The sequence below is a fragment of the Ahaetulla prasina genome, chromosome 9 (genome assembly GCF_028640845.1).
Source record: "Ahaetulla prasina isolate Xishuangbanna chromosome 9, ASM2864084v1, whole genome shotgun sequence".
Taxonomy (NCBI): domain Eukaryota; kingdom Metazoa; phylum Chordata; class Lepidosauria; order Squamata; family Colubridae; genus Ahaetulla; species Ahaetulla prasina.
The window spans coordinates 4,612,021-4,634,768 of NC_080547.1; the positions used below are offsets into that span (position 1 = coordinate 4,612,021).

The window sequence follows — 22,748 nt, forward strand, 5'->3', positions numbered from 1 at the left end:
TAAGCATTAATTGACATGGTGATAATTTTTGTATATCTTGTTTTTTCTACGTGTTTCACTTTTCTTTATCCTGTAACTTCTATTCTACTAGCAAATCCTCCATAAAAGTTATTGCATGACATTCTTGATTAAATTATCTTTCCATTGATATATAATTTTTATGGTACTACTCCAAAAAAAGTGGTGTTATAAGCTAGTTTTAGAAAATACACTTTTCCCAAAAGGTTTCCACAATTTTGGCCACTACTGTATATTAAGGTAAAGGTAAAGGTTTCCCTCGCACATACGTGCTAGTTGTACCCGACTCTAGGGGGCGGTGCTCATCTCCATTTCAAAGCCGAAGAGCCAGCGCTGTCCGAAGACGTCTCCATGGTCATGTGGCCGGCATGACTCAATGCCAAAGGCGCACGGAACGCTGTGACCTTCCCACCAAAGGTGGTCCCTATTTTTCTACTTGCATTTTTACGTGCTTTCGAAACTGCTAGGTTGGCAGAAGCTGGGACAAGTAACAGGAGCTCACCCCGTTACGCGGCAGCACTAGGGATTCGAACCGCTGAGCTGCCAACCTTTCAATCGACAAGGTCAACGTCCTAGCCCCTGAGCCACCGCGTCCCTGTATATTAGAAAAGTATAAAAGGACGGCTCATTTGGTTTGTTTCTTCTTCCTCTTTTCCCATTGTTGGAATTCTCCCCGGCCTTAAGACTATCATGGAAGAGGAGAATGGAATAATGGAAGTCCCTTGACTTACAACACTTCATTTAGTGACTGTTCCAAGTTACAACGGCTCTAAAAAAAAGTGACTGGTGACCCTTTTTTCAGACTTACGACCGTTAGCAGTATCCCCGTGGTCAAAATTCAGCCTCTTGGCCACTGACTCATACTTATGTCGGTTGCAGTGGGTCATGCAATCCCCTTTTGCAACCTCCTGATCAGCGAAGTCAATGGGGAAGCCAGATTAACATAGCTATCAGGTTAACTAACCGCGATTCAGTTAACAACCATGTCAAGAAATGCCATAAAAATGGGGAAAACTCATTTAACAAATGTCTTGCTTAGCAACAGAAGAAGAAGAAAATGTTGGGGTCAGTTCTGGTCGCAAGTTGAGGACCATCTGCAGTTATGAAGAAGCTGCCTTTTTCTCTTGTCATTTGGAATTGGAAAGAAATGTTCCTCCTAAATCAGAGGTCTCCAATTTTGGCAACTTTAAGACTTGTGGACTTCAACTCCCAGAGTTCAACAGCCAGCTTCGATTACCCTAAGCCTAACTATTTAGGACAGGGGCAGGGGTGAAATGCTCCTGGTTCAGACCGGATTGTGCGATCCGGTAGTGATGGGGGGCGGGTAATTCGGAGAACCGGTAGCAAAAATATCGCCCCCCCCCCGCCCACACCTCACTGTTCCTCTTCTCTGTCCCTGAAGCTCTTGGTGGTGATATAGCTGCAAACAGCCTTAAATGACTGTCGTGGCGCTGATCAGCGCTGTAGGCGACTAGTAGACCGGTGCCTCTATTTTTAAAGAAGGTAGACCGGGGCGCTCCCCAAAAAAGGTAATTAGTAGACCGGTGCCTCTATTTTTAAAGAAGATAGACTGGTGCGCTTTCAAAAAAAGGCAATTAGTAGACCGGTGCCTCTATTTTTAAAGAAGGTAGACCGGTGCGCTCCCAAGTTTTGTATACTTTATTATTTTTATTATTTATTATTATTGGCCATGCCCACCGGATCACCTGACCACCAAGCCACACCCACCAGTTAAGCCACGCCCACAGAACCAATAGGGAAAATTTTTAGATTTCACCCCTGGACAGGGGTCTCCAACCTTGGCAGCTTTAAGACTTGTGGACTTCAACTCCCAGAGTTCCTCAGCCAGCAAAGCTAAATAGTTTTTCCCTAAGTAGTTTCACTCGGGTGCTTTTTGTTCCAACTGGACAGCAATCTTCTCTGATCCTGAGCTTGGTCTGCAATATTTGTGAACTTGCCTCCTCCTTGCTGCCCCATTTGACTTTTCCTGTCATGCTGAATGAACCAAATTTGATGTTTTGGGATGGGGTTTCGTTCCCAGTTCTCCTGACCATATGCAGAATTTATGTAACCACAGGAAGGTTTTAGACCATGGAAGAGGGAGTTGTTTGCTAACACTTGGCCGACATTATACAAGTAGCCTCATTTTACAATGAGGTGATGTGAGGACAGTTTAAAAAAAAAACTAAAAAACACCTCTGAATTCTTTGGAACAGGTGGAAAGCAAATCTGATTAACAAATATTAACTGAATGTCAGAATCGGTTGGATGCTGTTCCTATGGAAGTACGTCTCCTTATCCAGAGGCAGTTTTAAATTTGGGGTTCATGGTTTTGATATTTCTGCGTCCCTATCCTCTAATGGGCCATAAAGAGATAGAAATCAGTTCTTTTGCTGTTCAACTAGTTATGACTTACTGTGTCTGAACTAAGAATTACCGTATTTTTTGGAGTATAAGACGCACCTTTTTCCCCCAAAAAAGAGGGTGAAAATCTGGGTGCGTCTTATGTAGCCCCGCCCAGCTTCTCAAATGGAGATTTCAGAGGCTGAAAAAAGCATCAGAAATGAAACTTCAGAAAAAAAGCTTCCAAACAGAGCTTCAGATAAGAAGCCCCCAAACAGAGCTTCAGAAAAGAAGCCCCCAAACAGAGTTTCAGAAAAGAAGCCCCCAAACAGAGCTTCAGAAAAAAAGCCCCCAAACAGAGCTTCAGAAAAAAAGCCCCCAAACAGAGCTTCAGAAAAAAAGCCCCCAAACAGAGTTTCAGAAAAGAAGCCTCCAAACAGAGCTTCAGAAAAGAAGCCCCCAAACAGAGCTTCAGAAGCCCCCAAACAGAGCTTCAGAGGCTTTTTGTCTGAGACTGTTTCGGAGGCTTTCAGAGACAGAAAAAAGTTTTTTCTGAAAAGGAGTTTCAGAGGCAGGAAAAAAAAGCAAAAAAAAAAAAAAAAAAAGCAAGGCACATAGCTCACAACCAAGGAACCTGTTGCTAAAATTCACCTCTGAATTTTAGAGGCCAGTTTTCCTGCTTCCAACTTCCAGGAAGCCAATCCACCTGCCAAACAGCTTTTTTCTTATTTTCTTCCCCAAAAACTAAGGTTTATACTCCGGGGGGAAAACTTATACTCCGAAAAATACGATAGTTGGTAATATATTCAGTTGATCTGAATGACCTGTCTTGTAAAACTTATCATTGGAAACTACCTCTGTTATTTCTACTTCGGATATAAAGTACAGGTAGTCCTCGACCACAACTGAACCCGTTTCTGTTGCTGAGTGAAACGTGTGAAGTGAATTTTTCCCCATTTTATGACCTTTCCGACCACCATTGTTAGGTGAATCACGGCAGTTCTTTAAGTTAGTCATCCAGGTGTTAAGTGAATCTGGCTTCCCCCATTGTCAGAAAGTCACCAAAGGGGATCACGTGACCCCAGGACACTGCAACCGTCATAAATATGAGTCAGTTGCCAAGAGTTTGAATTTTGATCATGTGACCATGGGGATGGCTGCTAACGGCCGTAAGCGTGAAATACGGTCATACGTCACATTTTCAGTGTCATTGTAACTTCAAACCATCACTAAATGAACCGTTGTAAGTCAAGGGTTACATTTAACCTCCGCCCCTGAAAAATGAAGCTAATGATTCCTTGCAGTCAGGTTAGAACAGGGGTGTCAAATTGGAGGCCCACTGTTGTGGTCCGCCAGCAGCCTGCGGAGCTGGCAACGGAGTCAGACAGCGATGAGGCTGAGGAAGAACATGGGCCAGTCATGGAGGCTGGGGAAGGCCCTGATGAGGGCTCTGCATCTGGGACAGGGCCATCGGGGAATGATGTGCGGACTCCAGAGCCTCCAGAGGCTGACAGTGGTGAGGCAGAGGAACAGGAGGAGCCTGTTCCTAGCGCACGCATGAGGAGAGCTGCCAGAAGGCAAGAGCAGCTCAAGCAAAGAGGACGACTCGGGAGTAAGGCCAAGAGATGATTGGCCCCTCCCATAAGGCTTAAAACAGACCAGCAATGGTGTTTGGGCTCTTTGCCAGGAAAACAGCGTTGATAGGTTTGTCTTGTTGCATTTGTTTCGTATCGGCGTCTTCTGAACTTTTGCCAAGAAAGGCCTTTGGCAGTTTGCCTAATTGGACCAAGGTTGGTGATAGGACTGAGGAATTTGTGTTGGGAGGAATTTGCTTTAATTTAGTTGGACTACGCTGAGAATGAGTTCATTCTCAGCTGTTCTAATAAAGTTTCTTTGTTTTTACACTGACTGAGTTTCCTACTACCTACTTGGGCCTGGGTCACAGCACCCACAGGCCGGGTGCGTCATGCGCAGGCCACGCCCACCCCAACTCCACGAATGGGGAAAACGTTACGAGATGTATTGTGACAGCAACGTGAGGCGGCGAGTTTGACACCCGTAGGTTAGAAGAAGAGAGCATGTAAGGCCAGTGCTCCTATCAGAGAGCATTAAAATACGTTTGGACGTGGCATTGCTCGTCTTCTTTTCAGTCTTTAGCAGTTGGCCTCTAGCAAAGATAATTTTTTAAAAAACATTTTTTGTCTGAGGTGGCATGTTTCCTTTTGTTTAATAGATATCTTACCTAACCACAGAACTGTATTTTCGGAGTTCTGTAAATCTCGGACAGGATCAGCACTCATCTTGTTTTGTTTTCTTTCCAGCTGCTGTTTTAAAATACGAAAACAACGTCATGAATATCAGACAATTCAACTGCTCTCCGCACCCATACTGGCTTCCAAATTTCATGGATGTTTTCACATGGTCTCTGCCTTTTGTAGGAGAAAAGGGTAAGGGATGAACACTCGCCAGCAGTAAAAGGGTCAACCAAGAAGTGAAGGAAAAATTCCTCTGGAACAATAGGATTTGTTAGCCTGGGCTAGATGTAGATCCCGAGCCTTCTGTTGCTCACTAAGGCACTCTATTTTGATGAAACTATGCAAAATCTGGTTTTCAGTGCAACTTAACCTTTTAAAAAAAATAAACAGGCTACTGGCTAGCATTACTGTAGTGGGACATTTAGACTAAATTTGTAACAGATTGAAAAGCGCTATTGAACAAAATCGGCATTTTCTGTTAGTTCTGGGAAATAGATGATGGCAGTTGTGATTAAATATTTCTGTCTTGAGAAAGTAGACACAATCCTTAGAGGCCTCCGTTCTTCGATAGTCAAAGCTTATTTGTTTAAATTATCCTTTTCTTGCTGGTTTTTCCCTAAAATACCCTTTTTTTCTGGAGCTAATTTAGTCTTCGTTCCATAGACTTGGCTCTGATTCCTAAAAGTCGTATAACAGACATTGGAAGTATTACTACAGCTTATCCTTAGTCCCTCATCTGTGTGCGAGAGAGAGAATGCACTTCTGTGGGGATTACGGGACTTGAAAGAGTAATAACCATTGCAAAGCCTTATGCCAGTCTTTAAGGATATTGAAAGTGGCAGCCAAATGTAGAGCCTTTAAAGACAAGCCTCTACAATTGGCTGCCGCTTTCAATATCCTTAAAACTCTCCACAGCTCTAAAACTTACAGAATTTCTTTAATTGCCAGTTCAATTAAAGCCACCTGTAGTTCAGAAGCCCACAACCTGTGAGAAACACAAGGAAGACCTTAACTTCAGGAATAACATCACCTAACAGAGATCCTGGAGCACGTTATGTTTAAGGAGTGCCACCAAGCACTGTACTGGAGTTGCCCAATTGCATCTTCTGGTAGATGAGATGAAAGGAAAATCAAATGTTGTAGTGCGTTCAGTCCAACTTAAAAATAACTAGCAGTCCCTGATTACAACCAGTTGCTCGGTGTTGTGGCCTGTTGGCCGCCGGCCCCTCCAGCAGCCGAATCAGAGGAGGAGGAGGAGACGTGGGAGTCAGGGTCCGCATCAAGGCAGCCTGAGAGCTCCGAGGGGGAAGAGGGACTGGAGCTGGGGGAGAGAGAGAGAGAGAGAGAGAGAGGCGGAGACTGGGCTGTCCATCAGGTCTCAGATGGAGCGTCAGCAGCCCCCAGGTTTGGAGGTGGCTGATGAAGAAGAGGAGGAACAGCTGAGTCCAGTGCCTGACGCGCATATGCACAGAAGGCAGAGGAGAGGAGAGCAGTGGAAATCTGTGGGCCAGCCCTTGGGACGGAAGAGCCACCACTGCTAGCAAAGCCCCACTCTAGCTCTGGGGATAAAAGGCAAGGGGCAGAGAGGAATAGATGTGGCAGACAACTGTTCATCTTCCAGCCAGACGGACTTGTTAGCCTGCTGTGTGAGAGAGACTTTTTGCTGGGGCTGCTGGAGCTCCTAACAAAGGAATCTTTGAGTTAACTGAGGAGGGTTTGTCGTGTTTGGGGAGCTGGGTCAGAACACTCAGCAATTCAATCAAAGTTTGGACAGTGCTGAATGAGAAGAGCTTAGGACTGTTCCTCGGAGCTCCAGCCATCCCCGCGTCCAAACGGTCATGCGATCATGATCCAAGAGCTTGGTGCCTGGCTCACAGATGGCTTCTGCCTCTGAACTAGCAGATTATATCGCTTGCTTCCTACACCGTGAATCAGGGGTGAAATCCAGCAGGTTCTGGAGAACCGGTAGCAGAAAGTTTTGAGTAGTTCAGCGAACCGGCAAACACCACCTCTGGCTGGCCCCAGAGTGGGGTGGGAATGGGGATTTTGCAGTATCCTTCCCCTGGAGTGGGGTGGGAATCAAGATTTTGCAGTACCCTTCCCCAGCCACACCCCACCAAGCCACGCCCACCAAGCCACACCCACAGAACCGGTAGTAAAAAAAAATATTGAATTTCACCACTGCCGTGAATGCAATTCAATTTCGAACAGTCATTTTATTTGTTCAGAAAGAACGTGGCTTCCGTCTTCTACCGTAGTGACTTAATTATGTATCCCCAAGTCCAAAACATTCCTGGTGGGTTATGACCATAATAATATGCAAAAACAACAACAACAATTTATTAGATAAAAGCCTAATAAATCTACAACTTTTAAAAAGTTAAAACGGATTTAATCGTCATTCAGCCGGCCATTGACATCATCCACGGGAGATGATGCCAGCTTTGAAAAGGCCTTACGGAATAACTCGATTTGGAATCGCTTTTTGAAATAATCGGAGCTGTTGCTGATCTCACTCCCACTAGAACAGGGGTCTCCAACCTTGGTCCCTTTAAGACTTGTGGACTTCAACTCCCAGAGTTCCTCAGCCAGCTTTGCTGGCTGAGGGAGTCTGGGAGTTGAAGTCCACAAGTCTTAAAGGGACCAAGGTTGGAGACCCCTGCACTAGAAGGCTGCTCCATTAGGAGAAGCGAGGAGGCTTCATCTAAAAGCGTTGTCTGGGTCCCCCTGAGCTCCCCTTGGGCGGACTGATTATGTATACAATCCCACTTAGCCCAAGCAGATCAGATGGATTATTCTTTTCATTAATATTAAAGCTACTTTATATTTATTTACTTAGTATCCTAGTATGATTTGTGTTGATTGCTTCTTTAGTACCCATGACTAACACTAAGTATTGTATCTAATGTTTTATGATGAATGTATTTTTTACAGTGACTGTGATAAGGATCTATCACTATTGTTGTATGTACGTTGAGAGCTTATGCACCGGAGACAAATTCCTTGTGTGTCTCATCACACTTAGCCAATAAAGAATTCTATACGTTAGTACAGGGGTCGGCAACCTTCAACATTTAAAGAGCCATTTGGACCCATTTCCCACAGAAAAGAAAACACCGGGAGCCACAAAACTGTTCCCGTGCCTGACTATTTCTTGAGCGGCCACAAAACTAGCATATGTAGTTGAAATTAAACATTCTGTTTTCTTCTGAAAATTTTCTTTTCTTGGATTCATCCATGGTTGGCCTACCGCGCAGGGGTTGAAAAACTCGATAAATTGCATGTCGGCGGGTGTCACACATTGGCAGTTGTGATGCATATTTTGAGTGACAGGGAGCCACAGCAGAGGAGTGCAAAAGCCACATTGCTGACCCCTGCCTTAGTAGGCAAGCAAAGAACTTTGGGACCTAGGTAAAAACCTAGAAAGACAAGCTTTGTGGATAGCGTGGTGGAGGCTCTCATCTGGGTAGTGAGAGAGACGCCGACAGATTCTCAAAAGCTGGCGGGTAGATAAGGAGGCGGCCAGAGATTGCGCGGTGGGATCGTTGGTCTCGCGAAGCTTGTGGGTTAACTTCAGCAGCTTCTCGGCCGAGGCACGGGCCACATTCGGAGCCATCTCTTTAATAACTTTAATTTCTTGGTTCTTGCTCAGCGGCTTCATATAATGGAACAGGAATAGCGTTAAGAGCTATTGTACAAAGATGATTGAAGATGTATAATTAATGTAAGATCGGAGCTGCCTGGCTACCACTTCAGAATGATGGGAAAGAAGGAAGTAGAAGAGAGAAGGAGGTAGGAAAGAGAAGAGGAGGAAGAGGAAAGGAAGGAAGAGGGATAGAAGAGGGAGAAGAAAGGAGTAGGGAGGAAGGAGGAGAGGATGTAGATAAGAGAGGGGGAGGATGGTTGTGGAAAGTAGAAGAAGGTAGAGAAGGAGAGTAAAAGGAAGGGGGTGGTGACCGGGCAGATCCGATTAATTGTATATGATGGTACATTAAATATGTTATTGGATAAGAATGTTAAAATAAAACTTTTTTAAACAAAAAGAGCTCGGGGCCCAACCACTGCTGAGTGGTACTTCCGACAGGAGGCGGTTCTGCCAGAGCGATTACTCTGAAGGAGGGATGGATGGGAAAAATAGCCCTTTGTTCTAATTCCTCAGCTGAGATCTGAAGTTCTTCCTGTAGCTTCCGGTATCTGTCTTCCCTCAACAACCGGGTACCATCGTAAAGGGTGATCTCTCTGTGTCGTGAATCAACCTCTGGAGGACGGCTAGCGTGCCTGGGTTGACTCGGTGAAGGCCGTCCAGAATGACCAGCTTCCCCTGGAGGGCAGCGGTGACCAGGGGGGAAGGTCTCCAGGAGGTGTCCCCATTGGGCAGCGTGTACCTTTGCTGCAGAAGGTCTCGGGCTGTCATATCCTGATAGAGCATGATGGGTTCTATGTCGTATCCCAAGAGGGACGCAAACAACCGTTTGATGTTGCCGCTTCATCACTTTTTCTCTCTACTTCCTGCAGTTACAGAGATGCTGGTGAACATTCTCAACATCTGCTCGGATGATGAGCTGATTTCAGACGGAGATGAAATATTGGACGGTAACGGCCCTTTTGTAACATTTTCAGGGTCTTGGGTAGTTTCAAGTAAATCCGGAGAGAGTGGGATTCTAATATTGAATACGCAGCCTTTTTCTTAGCACCGTTTTGTTGCCATTTTTTTTTTTCATTCATAAGTTAAGCTTGCTTTATCTATCTTCAGCTGGTTTACAGGCAGTTATTTCTTTGGGCATAAAGAACTACTAACCCCTTCTCCCCATCCACCACTCTACTATCGTGGCTTTATCTTTGACCTATCAGCTTGCTCTTTGTATCAACATTGTGAAAACTGAAAGGGAGACTTAAACAGAAGAAGTTTGATCAAGGTAGAAAGCTTGAATGCTCTCTGCTCTTCCCGTGCATTGCTCCCATTCCTGTTTCCAGGAGAAGTTGACGGAGTTGTGAATGAAGTTGACTCGATCAGTTAGTCATCAACATCTGGTCCAGTCAATGTCATATTTAAGGTAAAGGGTACTTATCACCTGCAGCCATCTTTTATGTGCTTTTAAAAAAAAAAACCCACCAAAAACCCAGCTTAACTCCAGAAGTATCTTGGGCAGGATGGGACCATGAAGTTTGCAGTTCGTGAAGACAATCCTATCAATGCCTAAAACAATTTAAGCAAAATACGTGTGTTAAGTTGCATGCCTGGCAATATTGTGGGTTGTTCTGGGAACTTGTTTTGGCTCTTCCAAAATACAATTGGGAGCACTTGATAGCCTCGTGTAACCCCGAAAATATTTCGTTGGGAACATAAACATCGTCTGCCGTCTAGTTTGAATGCTGTTAACAGATGAAAAAGATTGTGGAAGCAGTGCCTTTTTTAGTTCCGCCATTTCTGCGTACGCTTCAAGAATAAAATCAACCTCATTTTTTGAGCCCTTAGTAATACTTAACGTGATAACGTGTGAAAAGCAGAAGTCAAGTTGATTGCCGTCCAGAGCAGAGTTTGGCGAATAAGGTTTTTTTTTAGTAAAAGAGAGGAAGACTTAACTAGATGAGCAGAAGTGCAAAAGAAAACTCCTTCCTTGCCCCATTGCGGGTTTTTTTTAAAAATGTTCTTCACTCCCTCCCATGGAAATTAAATTTGTTTCTTCTATCTCTATCTTCATCTCCTTGTATACTTGGTGTCTCTTCTCCCTGAAGATAACTACATTTCAAGCTATCCGAAAGGTACCCAGCTAGAATTTGCTAAAAGCTTAATTCTCACTGCCTGTGCCACCAGATTTCCTTGGAGTGGATTTTTTGAATAGCTGACTAGTTGGACAGTTTTGCCATTTTCCCTTCTCTCTCCCCCTCCCCCCCCTTCAGTTTTAACATGAACGTGGTTGCGTTTGTTTTGTTGTTTCTTCTTTTCTTTTCTTTTTTTTTAACCTTGGTTTGTTCCTCCGGGAACATGAACGGTGTGCGGTGGGGGTCACATTTCTCTTGACTTTTGAATGCAGCCACCTTATGCATGGCTGGGTCCATTGGTGCATGTCAGATCTCCAGTTTTGGCTTGTCCTGTTCTTAATGCCTAGTTGGGTCATCATAACCAACAAGCAAAAATTAGATCTCGGTTCCAGAGTAGATGTATCTGCCATTCAGCTTGTAGTCGAACCCCGTCTCTTCCCCCACCCCCACCCCAAGTCTCCATTCTTTTTGATCCATGTTTGGTCTGTGTAGTAAAAGGGAGTGGGCTTAGCCCTAAGACGTTAAACCGGGGCTTGAACGAGGCCGCAAAAGTTCTAGCCATCCCTTTTCTGCATCCGAAGAGAGTGCTTGTAATGACCGCTTTCCCTTCTGCAAGCCCAGCCCGGGATCCTTCTCACCTTCACTCGGTCTTGTCATTGTGTTCCTCGCCTTGCCCAGCTGTGTCTCTCTGGCTGAGTCATTCATGTTACTTCCCCTGTGTTGTGTGGTCAGACCCACTGGTGGGAAGCCAGAGAGGTCTGCTGCTCTGAAATAACACTTGGCATATTTCTTCCTGTGGTCATTTCTCCTCCCCCTTTTGGACTTCTCCTGTGTGTCGCCTTGTCCGTCACTTGCTATCCTTTCCATTCTGATCGTGACTTTTTCCGTAACCGACTAATGCGATTTTTAGCTGTAAATTTGTAATCTGGTTTCTCTTTCCTAGAATCAAGTAGATGCTGCATACCGGCATCAACTGAGCCTATAAAGCATGATTTGTACCTCATCCTTTTTTTTTCTTTTTTTCTTTCTTTCTTTCTTTCTTTTTTTTTTTAAAAAAAATCATTTTTGATTCTTCTTTCCCTAAGGAGGCACAACTGCCCGTAAAGAGATCATCAGGAATAAGATCAGGGCCATCGGGAAGATGGCGCGAGTATTTTCAGTTCTTCGGTAAGATTGGTCTTTTTCTTGGGAATCTTGGTCAGAGAGGGAAGGGTAAAAGCCGCTTCATCGTTTTGCCAGACTGCCTCTGTTGTACCAGCCCAGCTCAAAGATGCTCACCATGGGCCCCATTTGGGAAAAGTACAAAAGGGTGTTGAAGGATTGAAAATCCTCAAGCACAAAGGGTCGGTTATATAGATCAATTCTGTGGGTCATTCTTTCTGGAACCAACATTTTTCCCAAAACGTATCTTATCCAGGTGGTTGAGGATTTAAAAAAAAACAACAACAAAGCTTAAATGCTTCAAAAAAGCATCTCCCATAGCAACGGTCACCAACTGGTGCTCCGTGAGAAAATTTTGGTGGTCCGCAGAAAAATTATGTGCATTTTTTATATTGCACTAAATCAGGGGTCCTCAAACGATGGCCCTTAGGCCGGATATGTGCAATGAACGTTTGTGTTGCTGCAGAGAGTCTCCCCATTCGGGGTTTTTTTGTGTAGGTCGGAGGGGGGCAGAAATTCCGAGTTGGGGTCTGCTTTGGACTCCTGGTGCGGGGCTTGAACGAGGCCGCAAAAGTTCTAGCCATCCCTTTTCTGCATCCGAAGAGAGTGCTTGTAATGACCGCTTTCCCTTCTGCAAGCCCAGCCCGGGATCCTTCTCACCTTCACTCGGTCTTGTCATTGTGTTCCTCGCCTTGCCCAGCTGTGTCTCTCTGGCTGAGTCATTCATGTTACTTCCCCTGTGTTGTGTGGTCAGACCCACTGGTGAGGAAGCAAGAGAGGTCTGCTGCTCTGAAATAACACTTGGCATATTCCTTCCTGTGGTCATTTCTCCTCCCCCTTTTGGACTTCTCCTGTGTGTCGCCTTGTCCGTCACTCGCTATCCTTTCCATTCTGATCGTGACTTTTTCCGTAACCGACTAATGCGATTTTAGCTGTAAATTTGTAATCTGGTTTCTCTTTCCTAGAATCAAGTAGATGCTGCATACCGGCATCAACTGAGCCTATAAAGCATGATTTGTACCTCATCCTTTTTTTTTCTTTTTTTCTTTCTTTCTTTCTTTTTCTTTTTTTAAAAAAAAATCATTTTTGATTCTTCTTTCCCTAAGGAGGCACAACTGCCCGTAAAGAGATCATCAGGAATAAGATCAGGGCCATTGGGAAGATGGCGCGAGTATTTTCAGTTCTTCGGTAAGATTGGTCTTTTTCTTGGGAATCTTGGTCAGAGAGGGAAGGGTAAAAGCCGCTTCATCGTTTTGCCAGACTGCCTCTGTTGTACCAGCACAGCTCAAAGATGCTCACCATGGGCCCCATTTGGGAAAAGTACAAAAGGGTGTTGAAGGATTGAAAATCCTCAAGCACAAAGGTCGGTTATATAGATCAATTCTGTGGGTCATTCTTTCTGGAACCAACATTTTTCCCAAAACGTATCTTATCCAGGTGGTTGAGGATTTAAAAAACAACAACAACAAAGCTTAAATGCTTCAAAAAAGCATCTCCCATAGCAACGGTCACCAACTGGTGCTCCGTGAGAAAATTTTGGTGGTCCGCAGAAAAATTATGTGCATTTTTTATATTGCACTAAATCAGGGGTCCTCAAACGATGGCCCTTGGGCCGGATATGTGCAATGAACGTTTGTGTTGCTGCAGAGAGTCTCCCCATTCGGGGTTTTTTTGTGTAGGTCGGAGGGGGGCAGAAATTCCGAGTTGGGGTCTGCTTTGGCCTCCTGGTGCGGGACTTCGGGCGAAGGCTGGAGGGAAGTGCCACTGGTGGCGAAGAGCTGTAGGGCCTCGTTCCAGTAGGACTGTATCATGGCCTGGAACTGATTGATCATTTCAGCCCACTGAGCCTCCAGGTGGCCTTGCACACCCGCAGGTCTTCCCTCTGCTTGGAAAGCCTATGCTCCTAGTCCTCAGTGAGGTGCTTCTGCTGAGCCTCCTTCTCAGCCAAATCCAATTTGAACTGAACCAGCTGTTTTGCCAACTCTTTCTCATGGTGGCTGCTTAGCTCCAATAACTGCTTCCTAAAGAACCCGGGCAGGCGAGGAGTGGCTGGGAGGGGAGGGCCGAGGAGAGGCGCCCCTTGACGTGAGTGACATTATGTTGGTCACGCCCACCCAGTCACATGACCACCTAGCCACACCCACCCAGCCGGTCATTAGGCAGATCATATTAGTGGTCCACAGGGTTTAAAATTATGAATTTAGTGGTCCCTGAGGTTCGAAAGGTTGGTGACCCCTGTCCCATAGTGAAGTTTTAGGAGTAAAGCTGATAAGACATATCAGCTGTTTCTTTGTCCCATATATTCAACATGTCCCACCTTCTTTTTCCTTGGAATTAAAAGCAGGGTGGATGTGAATCCTAGACAGTCTTGCATCTAGGTAGAGCCCAAGAAGGCTTAATAGCTTAATTCCACACACTGGTTAAAGCAGAGGTTGCCAACATGGCGGCATAATAACGTAATAACATTTGATGGTACCCACTGACCACCTTCTGGTCAAATATAATTGATCTATACCAGGGATCTTCTCCTTTTGGATATTTAGGTATTCTCTCTACAGAGATGTCTCCCAAACCTAGCTAGTTTGTTCGTTTGCTTTTTGTTTTATATTTCTAAACCACCTTCAAGAAAGGCTCTATTACTACTCTCATCTACTTTGATGATGGTTTTGGACTTCAGTTCTCCAAATTTACCAACCAGCATGGCTGCCACTAATAGCAATAGCACTTAGACTTATATACCACTTTACACTGCTTTACGGCCCTCTCTAGGCGGTTTACAGAGTCAGCCTCTTGCTCCCAACAATCTGGCTCCTCATTTTACCGATCTCAGAAGGACGGAAGGCTGAGTCAACCTTGAGCCAATCAGGATCAAACTGCTGGCAGTGGGCAGAGGGAGGGAAGGAAGGAAGGAAGGAATGACCGACACTAGCAATAGCACTTAGACTTATATACAGCTTTACAGTGCTTTACGGCCCTCTCTAAGCAGTTTACAGAGTAAGCCTATTGCCTCCAACAATCTGGATCCTCATTTTACCCACCTCGGAAGGATGGAAGGCTGAGTCGACCTTGAGCCTGGTGACATTCGAACTGCCAAATTGCAGGCAGCCGGCAGTCAGCAGAAGTAGCCTGCAGTACTGCACTCTAACCACTGCGCCACCGTGGCTAAGAATTACAAGAAGTCAAAATCCAGACACCTCCAGGTTGCTGGGGTTGGAAGACCCTCTTCTACAGGATTTCAAGTACCAGGGTCCTAAAGAACTGATGTGGTTGTTTGCTGATCTGTTTGCACGTGTATAAATTGGTCCCATTGCTTCTGTTTTCAGAGAGGAGAGCGAAAGCGTGCTGACGCTGAAAGGCCTGACCCCAACAGGTACTCTGCCCCTGGGGGTCCTCTCAGGGGGAAAGCAGACTCTACAGACAGGTAAGTATACAAGGAACTGAAGTCCTTCCATGGTGGGATACGAAGGATTGCAATGGAAATTTAGCTTCTGAACATGAAAAGAAGGACTAGGGGAGACATGAGAGCAGTGTTCCAATATCTCAGGGGCTGCCCCAAAGAAGAGGGAGTCAAGCTATTCTCCAAAGCACCAGAGGGCAGGACAAAAAGCAATGGGTGGAAACCAATCAAGGAGAGAAGCAACTTAGAACTAAGGAGAAATTTCCTGACAGTTACAACAATTAATCAGTGGAATAACTTTCCTTCAGAAGCTTTGAATGCACCAACATTGGAAGTTTTTAAGAAGAGATTGGACAACCACTTGTCTGAAGTGGTGTAGGGTTTCCTGCCTGGGCAGGGGGTTGGAATAGAAGACCTCCAAGGTCCCTTCCAACTCTGTTGTTATTATTATTATTATTAGCCACTGGATATTCCAACAGGAAGTTCAGTTGAGGTTTTCCCAATGCTGCCTTTCCTTTCCCATCACAATAATAAGATGAATTGCAAAGGTCACCCTGGATTGTCTAGTAGCATATCCTAGGTTTCCAAATCTGGGGTTTCAAGATAGTGTATGACTAAAACCTAGAAGGCACAGTAAACCACTTTTACTCGATAGAAAAGTAAAGTTGAAGCCCCTCACTTTAGTTTAATAGAAACCCATCAAAAAAGCTGAAAATATCCTCTCCAAGACATGCATGTAACATTGCTGAACCCAGAAACTTTAAAGCATGTCTAGACCTGTTCTTTGTAACAACTTTCTAGAGTTCCCTTCAAATAAACAGTTAGGCTTCTGCATACATCACTGCCATTGGTCTACCCTTGACCCATCTGTTCTTAGCGATCACACTGAAAACGATTGGTGGAAGTATCGAGATTTCCTCCCCGGTTTTGCATTACTTTTACCCTGTTGTGCTAAACTGAAGCCAGCCTGAAGCTTTTGTGTGGCACTCTGTGGGTTTCAGACTGGTTAAGTTAAGGTTATACAGAACAGTGTTTTGAGTAGGAATGGAAGATATCTGAACATCTGGTTTGAATTTCCAATTCAACCAGCTATATGAAACTCAGGGGCTGACAAAGCAAGTAGATAAATAGGTACCATTTCGTTGAGGAAGGTGACACAGCGCACCCCGTGACGTCATGCTGGCCACATCCAAGGAAATGTCTCCGGACAGCGTGGGCTCTTAATGGCCTTGAAAGGGAGATATGAACATCACTCCCTCAAGTCGGTCACGACTAGCGGAGTAAAATCCGCAGGGACTTCCTCACTTTTCCCCCCCCAATTTATCCCAAAAGGGGGACTCAAGATGGCTTGCATAAAATAATGAATTAAATTAATCTGTGGTCCTCCAGATCAGGGGTCTCCAACCGTAGCAACTTTTTTAAGACCTGTGGACTTCAACTCCCAGAGTTGAAGTCCACAAGTCTTAAAAGTTGCCAAGGTTGAAGACCCCTGTCTTAAATAGTTAGGGTTAGCGAAGGCTGGCTGAGGAACCCTGGGAGTTGAAGTCCACAAGTCTTAAAAGTTGCCAAGGTTGAAGACCCCTGTCTTAAATAGTTAGGGTTAGCGAAGGTGGCTGAGGAACCCTGGGAGTTGAAGTCCACATGTCTTAAAGTTGCCAAGGTTGAAGACCCCTGTCTTAAATAGTTAGGGTTAGCGAAGGTGGCTGAGGAACCCTGGGAGTTGAAGTCCACAAGTCTTAAAAGTTGCCAAGGTTGAAGACCCCTGTCTTAAATAGTTAGGGTTAGCAAAGCTGGCTGAGGAACCCTGGGAGTTGAAGTCCACAAGTCTTAAAAGTTGCCAAGGTTGAAGACCCCTGTCTTAAATAGTTAGGGTTAGCGAAGGTGGCTGAGGAACCCTGGGAGTTAAAGTCCACAAGTCTTAAAGTTGCCAAGGTTGAAGATCCATGCTCCAGATCACATTGTTCTTCTATCAGCTACAGCTAATATAGGCAGTAAGGAAGAAGGATGATGGAAGTTGCTGTGTATCAACATGTGGAGAATGTCAGACTTTTCAGGTAGAACCTGGGCAGGAAACAGATGTCCCATGAAACGTTGGAGCTCTGCTGTTCGTTAAAACTAAAATAACAGAAACTTGAAACTCTTGACTTTCTCCCCCTTCTTATTCTAAAGAGCAGAGAAATTTTATTTCTTAGCCACTCCTCTTCATCAGCTGGGCTTAGCTGAGGTTTATATAACAGTTGTTGAATGTCTTCTTCAAAGCCATCTCTGTACTTCTCCACACCAAACCATGTGTGGCTCACTCCTGGTAGCTCGGCTCAGTCACTAAAACCACAAACACTGCCTCTACTTCCCCTCCTTGTTCTGAAGAAGGCTTCCTTTGAGGAGCATGTAGTATTTATCAACCAATCAGAGACATCCCAATAAATCAAATTGCTTGCTTTGTGCGGAATTCAAGAAAATTTGTCATTTTGGCAAATTGTTTTCCTTAACAACAAGTCTGAGATTTGCTGTATGACAGGGGTCTCCAACCTTGGCAACTTTAAGACTTGTGGACTTCAAGTCTGGCTGAGGAATTCTGGGAGTTGAAGTCCACAAGTCTTAAAGTTGCCAAGGTTGGAGACCCCTGCTATATGAGGTCCAAATTCTCTCTAGTCCAGTGTTACCTTCTCACCGGAACTGAACAAACATCAGCTGGAAGTCTACAAAAGGACATAAGAGCAGTATTTTCCTCCTAGCATTTAATAGAGATAATCTAAAACAGCACATTTTGATGTCTACAGTGTACGTTGAGACAGCACATCTATATGATACTCACTTGTTCCGAATCTACCAACTTTCAGCTTTGTTGGAAAAAGTGAGAGGGGGGAAAAAAAACCCTTCTGAATCTAAATTTCCACTTCACGTATAATATTGCAAACTTCTATTTTTGTCTCCTCTTTTTTTTTCTAATGAAAATAGATTTATGTACAAATATTGGCTAATGCTGTTTTCTTGACTATGGAATTTGTCTTATTCTCTCTCTCTGTCTCTCTCCCTCCCCCTCTCCCTATCCCTCCTTATCTCACTCTCTCTCACACACGCACACACACACACAAATATAGATGTGTTCTTCTGTAACAGTTACATATTGTAAAAATATCAACTTACTAAAAAGTGTCACATTAATTTGTTACTGAAATCACTACGTGATCTTAGTGCGATATTATAGATTAATGGACAGCAGTGGCTGGTTTGCACCAGGAAATGACCTGTAGTAATACCATATATAACAGGGACGCAGTGGCTTTGTGGGTAAGACGCTGAGCTTGTCAATCGAAAGGTTGGCAGTTCAGCAGTTCGAATCCCTAGTGCCGCATAACGGGGTGAGCTCCCGTTCCTTCTCCTAGCTTCTGCCAACCTAGCAGTTTGAAAGCACCTAAAAAATGTAAGTAGAAAAAATAGGGACCACCTTTGGTGGGAAGGGAACAGAGTTCCGTGTGCCTTTGGTGTTGAGTCATGCCGGCCACATGACCACGGAGACATCTTCAGACAGCATTGGCTCTTTGGCTTTGAAATGGAGATGAGCACCGCCCCCTAGAGTCAGGAACGACTATGTCCAAGGGGAACATTTACCTTTTTACCTTATGCTTATGATTGGCAAAAGTCGAGAATCATTACAGGCAGTGCGTAGGTTCACCCAAAGGCATCCAAATTACGGGCAACTCATATTTACAAACAGGCTGCCTGTTACTAAAAATGGCGGACAGCGTTCTCCTTCCTCAAGCAGACAAACCGCTGAAGCGGCACAATGTTTTCATGAAGCCCTGAACATTTTTTTAACATACCGCTTGTTTTCAGAGGTTTAGGAGAAGATTGCATAGCTTTGGTAGTTCTTCACCAGGTTGAGGTAGGAGAATGCCGGGTTTAATAAGACGGTCTTGTTTTTCAAGTACGAGTTCTGACTTACATCCCAAATGTGCTTTTTTGAGAGGCAACTGGACTTTCTGCTTCTCATCCAAGAAGCTTCTTCAGCTCTGACTATATTGAAGATTTATACTCCTTGCAGACAGCGCTCTCTCCCTCTCCCTCTCCCTCTCTCTCTCTTTCTCTGAGACCAGGTGCGAGAATGTCCTTGATTCTCAGGGGAAAGTTGTTTTGTTTTGGCTACAAAACCCCAGCTATCTCTATTCCCTCCTCCCTCCCCTTCCCTCCCCCATCCAGTGCAGCAACACTGAAGCTTCAAAATGTCTCCGGTCAGGTCAGCTTGACCTGACCAGACAATAATCAGCCCAGGTAAAGGTTCCCCTCGCACATATGTGCTAGTCGTTCCCGACTCTAGGGGGCGGTGCTCATCTCCGTTTCAAAGCCGAAGAGCCAGCGTTGTCCGAAGACATCTCCGTGGTCATGTGGCTGGCATGACTAAACGTCAAAGGCGCACGGAACTCTGTTCTCTTCCCATCAAAGGTGGTCCCTATTTTTTCTACTTGCATTTTTTAGGTGCTTTTGAACTGCTAGGTTGGCAGAAGCTGGGACAGGAACGGGAGCTCACCCCGTTACACGGCAGCACTAGGGATTCGAACCAGCCTAACTCCCATCTAAAACAAGCATCCCTTTCATGTGGAAACTTTTTCAAAAGTGGTTGCTTAGCTTCAGTATCGTGATGTGTAGGGGAGGGGGTTATCTGCGAAATGCTACCGTGCAAAAGATTTGGGCGCGTGTTAGTACCCACCCAACCACTCACAGAAAAGTTGATTCCAAGCCAACGGTTAAGATTCAGCTCTCCTGGAAACTCAGCTGAGCCATTTTCCAATCTGTTTAACCTCTCCAAAGCCCTTTTTCACCTCTTGGTCCTCTTGGCCCATCCTTCTCTGCTGCCCGGTTATTGTCACCCTCCTCGTCCTCCTCCTCCCTCTCGTTTGGGTATCGGGCGGGTTTCTAAGTCTCTTAAGCAACCATAGCGATGTTAAGTTCACTCACTGCTTTTCTGTCTTTATTTTTGCATGCCACTGTTCCCTTCTGTATTACAGCCACAGTAGAAGCAGTAGAGGCACGGGAAGGTATGGCTAGAATCTTGCAAGATGGTTTGTGTGTGTTTGCTAAATCTTCTTTTATTTTTTTAACCCCCCCCCCATTCCAAGATGGCTTGTTTGTTTGCTAATCTTTTTTTTTAACTCCTCATCCCAGAGTTTTATTGTCAGCCATTACCAAAAAACAACAACAACAACATATTCTTGCATCACCAGAAGTAGAGAGCAGCTGAAGGAGAAAGGTGTACCAGCTTGGCACATCCTTCACCCCCCCAGTGGGAAAATGTAAAATTTGTTATTACCGGTTCTGTGGGCGTGGCTTGGGGGGGGGAGGTAATGTGACAGGGTGGGCATGGCCAACTTTTTTTTTTTACTTTTAAAAGCAGTTTTTTCTACAACTTCTTCAACCGAAGAGGTTGTACAAAAAACGCTTTTAAAAGGCTCTGACAATCAGGCAACTCAGCTGGGATCGTCAGAGCCTTTTAAAAGCATTTTTTTGTTTTCCCATTAGGGGATTGGTGGCTAAAACATACGATGAACGGTTGCAGGAATGGGCATGGCTAGTCTAGGGAAGAGAAGGACCAGGGGAGACAGGATAGCAGTCTATCCAATATTTGAGGGGCTGCCACAGAGAGGATGGGGGTCAAGCTGTTTTCCAAAGCACCTGAAGGCCAGACAAGGAATAATGGATGGAAACTGAACAAGGAGAGATTCAACCTGGAAATTTTCTGACAGTGAGAGCAATCAACCAATGGAACAGAAGTTGCCTTCAGAAGTTGTGGGAGCTTCATCACTGGAAGCTTTCATCTGCCATTGGTCGGAAACGGTGTAGGATCTCCTGCTTGGGCAGGGGTTTGGACTAGATCAGGGGTCTCCAACCTTGGCAACTTTAAGACTTGTGGACTTCAACTCCCAGAATTCCTCAGCCAGCAAAGTTGGGGGTTGAAGTCCACAAGTCTTAAAGTTGCCAAGGTTGGAGACCCCTGCACTAGATGACCTACAAGGTCCCTCCCAACTCTGTTATTTTATTCTTATTTCTTCAGATGATCATGGCCCGGCCTCTATTGACCGAGTCATTAGAAAGCACCCACCTTAAACTCAGAGAGAACGTTTTATTTGGCCTTGCATTATCTCCTCAAACTGGCAAAGGGTTACCAGTCTCTAGGTATAGTTCCATATCTTTACACAGGAAATGCCAGAATTGAGTCTCAGATCTGTGTGCATTTACATAAATGCTAGACGTGTGTCCTAGAATTCGTGCCATCTTATTAACCTCTCTTGAGCCAGCTGATAGTGGGGCCACTGAATGTATTTGCTGGTTGTCTTCTTGCTGAACTTGTTCTATTCAGAACACTCTTAAGGAAAAATAAGCAGACTTTCAGAAGAAATCTAAAGAATCTGGTCCTTGGTCTCCTCAGTATTGCCATTGGATGAGCCTTTTAACAGACATACTGAATTTAGTTTAGTTTAGAATAGAATAGAATAGAATAGAATAGAATAGAATAGAATAGAATAGAATAGAATAGAATAGAATAGAATAGAATAGAATAGACACACACACACACACACACACACAAGGAATTAGTCTTGGTGCATATATGTTTAGTTTACTTTATTGTCATTGCACATGGTACAATGGAATTAAAGGCCATCTTCAGTGTACATTATAACTATAAAAATAAAAACACAGACATACATCTTTTACATTCTATATAATTGAAATTGAAAACCCAATATTGCAGTATACCATAGAATTCAATATGGTTATTGCCCTGGGATAGAAGCTGTTTTTCAGCCTATTTGTCCTTGTCCTGTACCGGCTGCCAGATGGTAATAGTTTAAAAAAAAAAGGGGGTGCCCAGGATGAGATGGATGTTTTAAACTTTCTTAATGAACCGGGAGCTATAAAGCTCTTCCAAAGAGGGGAGAGGGCAACCAATGATCTTCTGGGCAATGACATTGACCCTCTGGAGTGCTATCCTATCTGCCACTGTGCAATTGGCAAACCATACGCAGGTGCAGTAAGTTTTTTTTTTATTTGCTATTATATCCCGCCCTTCTCCGAAGACTCAGGGCGGCTTACACTATGTTAGCAATAGTCTTCATCCATTTGTATATTATATAAAAAGTCAACTTATTGCCCCCAACAATCTGGCTCCTCATTTTACCTACCTTATAAAGGATGGAAGGCTGAGTCAGCCTTGGGCATGGTGGGACTTGAACCTGTAGTAATTGCAAGCAGCTGTGTTAATAACAGACTGTCTTAGCACTCTGAGCCACCAGAGGCCCTTTTAAGATAGAGAGTTAAAATACTCTCTATGGTGCAGCTGTAGAAAGTCACCAGTTTTTCATTCAATTGTTTCCTAAGAAGTCTCAGGTAGTATAATCTCTGCTGGGCCCTTTTGACCAGTGCTGCGAGGTCCTCTTTTATGATAACACCCCGAAACTTAAAGCTGGCCACTTGCGCCACTCGGTCTCCATTGATAAGCAAGGGCTGGATGTCTGATCTGTTCCTTCTATAGTCTATAGCGATTCATTGAATTGCACTGCTGTGTCATTTTTCAGCGCATGGCAAAAGTCAATCTTGAGAAGGATTCATACCTGGCAGCAAAAGAGCTCATTGTGTACCTATCTAGTTCTTTGCTCTTGCTCAGACTAGCTGCCAAGGAAGATTTTATGCTCAGCCCTGGGTTGGATAGAAAGTGTTAAGGCTGTGCCAAGCGGGGTGAAGAGGCTGTGGCCCTACATACCCGAAGCTTCTCTCTGCATCCAGTTCCTGGTCATGCAAGGCTTTTTCATTCAAAG

At 44.6% G+C, this 22,748-nt stretch overlaps 1 protein-coding gene across 7 annotated transcripts in view; it reads left to right on the top strand.

Moving 5' to 3' along the window:
* Nucleotides 1-22,748, top strand: part of PPP3CC (protein phosphatase 3 catalytic subunit gamma) — an 84,427-nt gene that overhangs the window by 60,671 nt on the left and 1,008 nt on the right. Inside the window, exons 9-14 of one of the 7 annotated variants that reach the window (XM_058194757.1) lie at nt 4,683-4,808; nt 9,132-9,209; nt 10,353-10,379; nt 11,465-11,546; nt 14,864-14,961; nt 19,944-19,973. In XM_058194757.1, the coding sequence (XP_058050740.1) occupies nt 4,683-4,808; nt 9,132-9,209; nt 10,353-10,379; nt 11,465-11,546; nt 14,864-14,961; nt 19,944-19,973 (441 nt within the window). Of the gene's footprint in view, nt 1-4,682; nt 4,809-9,131; nt 9,210-10,352; nt 10,380-11,464; nt 11,547-12,646; nt 12,729-14,863; nt 14,962-19,943; nt 19,974-22,748 lie in introns of all 7 variants that reach the window. The other 6 variants (XM_058194758.1, XM_058194762.1, XM_058194761.1 and 3 more) reach the window with 6 other exon arrangements.